This window comes from Eptesicus fuscus, chromosome 5 (genome assembly GCF_027574615.1).
Source record: "Eptesicus fuscus isolate TK198812 chromosome 5, DD_ASM_mEF_20220401, whole genome shotgun sequence".
Classification (NCBI taxonomy): Eukaryota; Metazoa; Chordata; class Mammalia; order Chiroptera; family Vespertilionidae; genus Eptesicus; species Eptesicus fuscus.
This window is the reverse complement of record NC_072477.1, coordinates 30,024,644-30,032,497: the sequence shown is the minus strand read 5'-3', so window position 1 is coordinate 30,032,497 and position 7,854 is coordinate 30,024,644. Positions and strand designations below refer to the sequence as shown.

The following is a 7,854-nucleotide window of genomic DNA, read 5'->3' as shown; positions in this document are numbered from 1 at the left end:
AGCGCTCACCCACACCCTTTCCCGTCTGGACGTGCCCCTCCTTTGTGTTCCCATAGCATTTCTCTCGAATTATGTTGATCTCTTTATTAGACTCCCAACCTCACAAAGACAATCGCCTTTGTCTTTTTACTCTCACATAGATGGTGCCCCTTAAAGCTTGTTGAAGACAGCTTCCTCCCGGAATGTGAAGTGTGAGCCCAGCGATTTCGTTACGGTTTCCTTCAGGGGCCCATTTACAGGAGTCAGCTTCTACCTCGTCGCCTGGTGCCAGGCAGTGCTTCCACAGCCATTCTCACGCTCCTCTTCCGAAATGAACTGTTCTTTTCACCGGCCTTCCCTGAGGGTGTATGCCTCTAGGGTCACTCGAGCACAGCTAAAGAAAGGCTCCCTCCGGAGAGCTGTCATAAACAGGACTCGGGTCACACACGAGCAGCGCGTAGGCTGGGGAGGAGAGGATCGGGCTGGGGGGCTGGGCGCGAGCCTGGGCTATTTTGTGGAGCAGACGTGAGGGTTTGATTGTAGACTTATCCCATGAATAACTCAAAGTGCCTGGTAAAGCCCTGGAAACCCAACATAAAGCAGTGGAGAGGACAGGGAGACGAAAATCAGGAAGCTTAAAGGGGCAGGGCCAGCAGGAAAAATGGAAAGCGAGGTAGAGAAAGTTTAAACGCTGGGAAGCCGAGTTGCAGCCACTCCCCAGTTCCTTTTCCGCGCGGCGCGCGGGGGGGGCGGGGGAGGGCCTTTTCGGGAGCCCGAGAGGGAGCTGCCCGGGCTCCTGCTGTCCTCGCCCACCAGGCAGTTTGCACCGAGCGCTCACACCTCCTGAGCCGCCGCAAAGTGCGCCCAGTAAAATTCTGGGAGGCTGACAGCCCGATCCCAGAACACCAGGGTTATTTTCTTTTTGCCTCCGGCTGAGGGGGAGTCGCCTTCACTCCGGAGGCCACGTCAACATTTAAAAGAGCAGGTTCTGGCCCTCTTTCCTCGGTGCAACCAACTCAGTGAATTGCCCTATCCCCGAGAGCTAGGGTAGTCGGTTCACTTGGCGCTGAACTGCACGTCAGGCCTAGAAGCTGGGCGCACGGCCCCGGTGACTCCCCTCTCCGGCTCCCCTTCCGCGCCCCGCTCCCACCACGCCCCAGCCGCTCCTTCCCCGCCCCACTTGGGAGCCCGCGCTGCCCATTGGCCGCGTGCCCTGCCAATCCAAAGGACGTTGACGAATCCCGCCTTAGGGAAGGCAAAGATCTAGAAAAAAGCGCACACACCTGGGGGCGCGGGGGGGGGGGGGAGGGCGGAGCGTGTGCGAGCCTAACGCCCCCAAGCTGCCGGCTGCGCGCGCGAGTAGCCGCGGACCCGGCCGCTGGGAGACGAGGGCGGGGCGTCATTTGCATAACGGCCGCCCCTCGGCGCCTGGCGCGGGCCGCGGTCCCGCCCCTCACTCGCTGGAAATCTGTTGGGCCACCGGCGGGTCACTCGGACCAAGGCAAGCCTCGGCGGGCGGTCCCGGGAGCCGATTGGCTCTGGGGTTTCCCACAGGGCGGCAGGGCGGCGGCTATAAGAGCCGGGAGCCGAGCGGCGCGGAGCGGGAGGCGCTGCCGCACGGCCGGTGTCAGGTGCCGGGCGACCGTTAGTTGACGCCGCGGGTTTCCTCTGCCTGGTGCTCTCGCCTTAACGTCGCTTCGCCTCTCTTTCCAGTCACGATGTCTGCCCGCGGCCCGGCTATCGGCATCGACCTGGGGACCACCTACTCGTGCGTGGGGGTCTTCCAGCACGGCAAGGTGGAGATCATCGCCAACGACCAGGGCAACCGCACCACCCCCAGCTACGTGGCCTTCACCGACACCGAGCGCCTCATCGGCGACGCCGCCAAGAACCAGGTGGCCATGAACCCCACCAACACCATTTTCGACGCCAAGAGGCTGATCGGACGTAAGTTCGAGGACGCCACGGTGCAGTCGGACATGAAACACTGGCCGTTCCGGGTGGTGAGCGAGGGAGGGAAGCCCAAGGTGCAGGTGGAATACAAGGGAGAGATCAAGACTTTCTTCCCGGAGGAGATCTCCTCCATGGTCCTCACCAAGATGAAGGAGATCGCCGAAGCCTACCTGGGGGGCAAGGTGCAGAGCGCGGTCATCACGGTGCCCGCCTACTTCAACGACTCGCAGCGCCAGGCCACCAAGGACGCGGGCACCATCACGGGCCTCAACGTGCTCCGCATCATCAACGAGCCCACGGCGGCGGCCATCGCCTACGGCCTGGACAAGAAGGGCTGCGCGGGCGGCGAGAAGAACGTGCTCATCTTTGACCTGGGCGGCGGCACCTTTGACGTGTCCATCCTGACCATCGAGGACGGCATCTTCGAGGTGAAGTCCACGGCCGGCGACACCCACCTGGGCGGCGAGGACTTTGACAACCGCATGGTGAGCCACCTGGCGGAGGAGTTTAAACGCAAGCACAAGAAGGACATCGGGCCCAACAAGCGCGCGGTGCGGCGGCTGCGCACGGCCTGCGAGCGCGCCAAGCGCACCCTGAGCTCGTCCACGCAGGCCAGCATCGAGATCGACTCGCTCTACGAGGGCGTGGACTTCTACACGTCCATCACCCGCGCCCGCTTCGAGGAGCTCAACGCCGACCTCTTCCGCGGGACCCTGGAGCCGGTGGAGAAGGCGCTGCGCGACGCCAAGCTGGACAAGGGCCAGATCCAGGAGATTGTGCTGGTCGGCGGCTCCACCCGCATCCCCAAGATCCAGAAGCTGCTGCAGGATTTCTTCAACGGCAAAGAGCTGAACAAAAGCATCAACCCCGACGAGGCGGTGGCCTACGGGGCCGCGGTGCAGGCGGCCATCCTCATCGGAGACAAGTCGGAGAACGTGCAGGACCTGCTGCTGCTCGACGTGACCCCGCTGTCGCTGGGCATCGAGACGGCCGGCGGCGTCATGACCCCGCTCATCAAGAGGAACACCACGATCCCCACCAAGCAGACGCAGACCTTCACCACCTACTCAGACAACCAGAGCAGCGTGCTGGTGCAGGTGTACGAGGGCGAACGGGCCATGACCAAGGACAATAACCTGCTGGGCAAGTTCGACCTGACCGGGATCCCCCCGGCGCCCCGCGGGGTCCCCCAGATCGAGGTTACCTTCGACATCGACGCCAACGGCATCCTCAACGTCACCGCCGCCGACAAGAGCACGGGTAAAGAAAACAAAATCACCATCACCAACGACAAGGGTCGTCTGAGCAAGGACGACATTGACCGGATGGTGCAGGAGGCGGAGCGGTACAAATCGGAAGATGAAGCCAATCGCGACCGTGTCGCCGCCAAAAACGCCGTGGAGTCCTATGCCTACAACATCAAGCAGACGGTGGAAGACGAGAAACTGAGGGGCAAGATCAGCGAGCAGGACAAAAACAAGATCCTCGACAAGTGTCAGGAGGTGATCAACTGGCTCGACCGAAACCAGATGGCAGAGAAAGATGAGTATGAACACAAGCAGAAAGAGCTGGAGAGAGTGTGCAACCCCATCATCAGCAAACTTTACCAAGGCGGCCCTGGCGGCGGCGGGTCTGGAGCCTCCGGGGGACCCACCATCGAAGAAGTGGACTAAGCTTGCACTTCAGTCAGCGTAAACCTCTTTTCCTTTCTCTGATTTTTTTTCCTTTTGTTTTTGTTTCTTCTAAATGTCCTGTGCCAAGTATGAGATCTATTTTTGGAAGTCTTTAGCCCAGTGTATGCATATGAAAGGAAAGGAGCAACAACTTAGTTTAATTATAAAAAGTTAGTTCTAAAGTTTGATTATTTGAGGTTTCTCTTTAATGCATTTTGCTGTTTGCTGACTTGAGCATTTTTGGTTAACTTAGTGTTTGAGATGGGGAACCTGAAGTTTGCACACACGTTCTGTGGAAGCTTGGTAACAATAAAATACATAAAAGCTTGAATTGTTTATATTTATGTACTACAAGAGGAGAGTCAACATTGCAGTAAAGTCAAGAACAGTCATTATTTTTGCACACAATTGCATACATACAAATTCAAAGTAAAGCTGAAATTGATCTGAAAATTACTGTCTTGGAGTTTTCAATTTTCTCTTGGTACTGTTTTACTCATGTTTAAGATACTAATATGAGATGAAATATATCTAACTCAATCTTGTCTAATTCTCAAATGAGTTTCCTGCTTTAAATTACCAACAACTTAAGGGGAGAAGATCTGGGTAAACTCCCTTCCCCCCTCATTTAATACAAAAACCAAACTGGGGTCTTGCACTGTACCCAAACTCCTAAGGCGTGGCTTAAGTGTTCAAGTGAAAATCCACCTGAATATTCCATTAAAATACAAGCTATATTCTGGGGTTAAGTGTAAAATGATTCTTTAAACTAAAAAAAGCTGGGGCAGGAGTTGTCTTCTGATAATAGTATGAAACAACTTGCTTTTCTGTGTTTTAATTGTCTAGTTACTAGACTCTAGTAAAACAGCTCTACCTCTCAGCTTAAGGCAAATTCCATAAGGATATGTTTTGAGCAGATATAATTTATAGGGGGATAAGAGAGATATGTATTTTTTCCTGATTTAAGAATCATAATGCTTTCTCAATATCTGCCTTAAATCACTAGAATAGATTTTTTTAAAGGCAAACTGCAAGATAGTCCTGTATTTTGTTAATATACAACTTGTCCATTTTCCTATATATCTTATCTGATTTGAGGTTGTTACAAATAGGAAAATTGCAGCCCTTTGAGATCTACGATCCTGGGCCTTAAAATTCACATCCTTGGGAGAAGGGGGTTCATGTTGATTTTTCATTGAAATTACACTTCTGCTTTGTTCCGATTTATTCTCTTTAAGGGGAACTTGGGAGAAATTCTGTAAAGCTCATTGGAAAATGCATAGTTAACCTAATGTTTTCACCACACACAGACATTTTGATATCTCTTTCCAAGTGATGTAGATTTGCTTCATGTTGTTCATAACAGTGAATTATAGAAGCTATATTTTTAAGATAGTAGTGGACCCTTCTTTTTCATGCGGAGAGATTAATTTTTGAAGTAATATAAAAACTAGGGAACAAATTAGCCTAAAAACATTGGGCTTTGATAATGACCCTCACACAAGAGCTGACTCCTATGTACATCTGCTTTTCCTCTTCTCCCTCTTCTCCTCTTCCTCCTCCTCCAAAGCAAGTCCCATTTGGGTGGGGGGAAGATAAAAAAGCAATTGTAAAACTGATTCAAAATAAACTTTAAAAAATTACACTGAAAAGCTAAAGATAATTTGGGGTTTTTCAATGCTGGTGTCAAGCTGGTGGAAAGTTTTTAGCAAGGAGGCAGTAAGGGTATTTCATTGACTAGAGATACTATCACATAAATATTTGACAAACTACCTTGTTACTAAGAGAACAGGTCATTAATAGCCTTAGAGTGACTTTTAGCATTAATTTTTTACCAAGGTAATACCCATGCTATTAAACTTCCAGTAGTTCTTGATTTGTTGAAAGTGTTTATCCCTTGCTCTAACGTCAAAATATAATGGAGTCTTTCTGTGAGTGCAATTTGGTATCAGTATGACCATTTTAGACCTCACTTTAGAAGACATTAGTTTCTAAAGTATCAGAAAAACGACTAGTGGTAGTCTCTTTGATCCGGTGGCCTGACCTCCGGTAACTGCCTATAGCACTAATTTCAATCTATGTAGATACTTCATTTTTTATTATTTTGAAAAGTAATTTGTAAAGCTCCTAGCCTTCTTGAGTGTTGTTGTTTTTTTTCCATTTAATTCTGTCTTCTCAAATGTATCTAGATCTCAATATTATTAAGATAAAGCCACCAAAGCACCCATTTAATGTTTCCAGGGGTCAGTTGAAACTAGTAACCTAGTAACTCCTAGGAACTTCTTTGCAAATGTTAGATCAGCCATAGTCAAATGACAATGGAAAAAACACTTGATCGTAGGATAAGGCTAAATTACAGTTTAAGAATTAATTAAGCATTACTTGAACTTTAAAGTAGTGTGTTATGGTAGAGACTAGTGGTCATGACTAAAGCAAATGCAATACATATAGAATACTAAGGGATAAAAAAATACATTTCTCAGCCCTAGCCAGTTTGGCTCAGTGGATAGAGTGTTGGCCTGTGGACTGAAGGGTCCCAGGTTCCACTCAGATCAAGGGCACATGCCTGGGTTGCAGGCTCATCCCCAGTGGGGGGCATGCAGGAGGCAGCTCTCATCATTGATGTTTCTACCTCTCCTTTCCCTTCCTCTCTGAAATCAATAAAAATATATTTAAAAAAATACATTTCTCAGAATAGGCACTTAAATTCTTACCAGAATGTCTAAATAACATATTTGTCCCTGTTTTGAGGCAACAAAACTGGACACCTGTTAAGACCTAATAGTTGTTTACAGTATTTGAGATGTGTGAAATTTCAAAACAAGCTCACTCTTAAATTTTTATAGTAGTATTAATTTGATATATATATAATGGAAATTCATTAAAAATTGTACATTAGGAGATAGTAATACTATATATTTAAACTTAACATGCATAATAGAATATTTGATGAATCATCTAATCAAGGGAGACTTATGCATAATAGAATATTTGATGAATCATCTAATCAAGGGAGACTTAATGAGAATTTCTTTATCCTATATATATAATCTTAAATGAGAATACAACCTTGCTATCTAGATAAAAATCAAAAGATTTCTTTTTATGAAGCTTAAATACTAGGCCCATGATAAGGCCTTCACCTACTTTAAATTGAATGCAGTTTATAAAAATTGTGTGGTGAGGCATTGAACACTGTAATTGAAGTTTTAAAGAATCTCAAATCTATACATTAGACAATTGCTAAAGGAATATATACATATATAGGTGAAGGAACAAGAATACTCACTTGCTTCTGTAAATTTATAAATAGGTATGTGAAAACTATTTTTGAAAGGCTATCCTTAAGCATTAACATTAGATACAGAATTTCATTCCTTAAAGAAAAAGTATGAGTCTTTGGAAAAAGAGCCCAGTGTATATTTTGATATAGCTCTTGGAATGGGTATATGCATTTCTGAAACTTATTAGGGTGATATTTAATGTAGAAATGTCCTTTAGAACAAATCAAGAAGCCATAGGCTCTTTCCTCCACCACTTTCAAAGTAATTAGGTTGTTTGTGAATTCAAGATTGGGGAAATAAGCAACCAACAGTGGAGTTGCTAATTAAAATACTGTCATTGTCATGTCCTTACATGTTCATTTTCAAAGGTAGATTTATAACACTATAAACCTGTCCATTATTACTTTTTTCATGGTATAAACATGCATTATAATTCACTTAATGTCTTGCACCTAAAATCTGAGACCAGCAACTTAGTTCTGTTATATTCTCTTAGTTATATGACTTTGAGAAGTTCTTTTAATTAGGGAAAAAACCCACACATACACACAAAACAAAACCTTTCCCTCACAAGACACTTGGAATTATTAGTATTTAGATAGTACCTTTATCCCTACTTTATAATAGCATGAATTTTTTTTTCCTAAAGAGAAAATTATATTTCCACTTACGTTGTGAATTTTTAATGGCATTAAAAAAACCTATTTGGTGAAAAAATCTAACCTAAGAAATGAGTGGGTCACTTTTTAAATAATGATTTAGCAATAAAAACAATATTTTCTTCCCTCTTTTGTGAGGGTTTGGTAATGCAGAAGTATAAGGTGGTCCTTCAGAGTTACAGGTTTCCTTTAACACTATGTCCCTCTAGCACATGTGAAATAACTTGTAACTTTCATGTAGGTCAGTGTTTTGGGTTCTCAACTCGTATTTTTACCTTAGTTTTGTATATTAGACAGCATGAAGTT

The 7,854-nt window shown here is 46.5% G+C and overlaps 1 protein-coding gene across 1 annotated transcript; it reads left to right on the top strand.

The window, feature by feature from the left end:
• The first annotated feature begins 1,405 nt into the window (after positions 1-1,405).
• HSPA2 (heat shock protein family A (Hsp70) member 2) lies at positions 1,406-4,058 on the top strand. The gene is made up of 2 exons (XM_054715997.1): positions 1,406-1,480; positions 1,693-4,058. Exon 2 carries the CDS (start codon positions 1,698-1,700, stop codon positions 3,603-3,605), a length of 1,908 nt encoding a protein of 635 aa, XP_054571972.1. The 5' UTR covers positions 1,406-1,480; positions 1,693-1,697; the 3' UTR covers positions 3,606-4,058.
• The last annotated feature ends 3,796 nt before the right edge of the window (positions 4,059-7,854 follow it).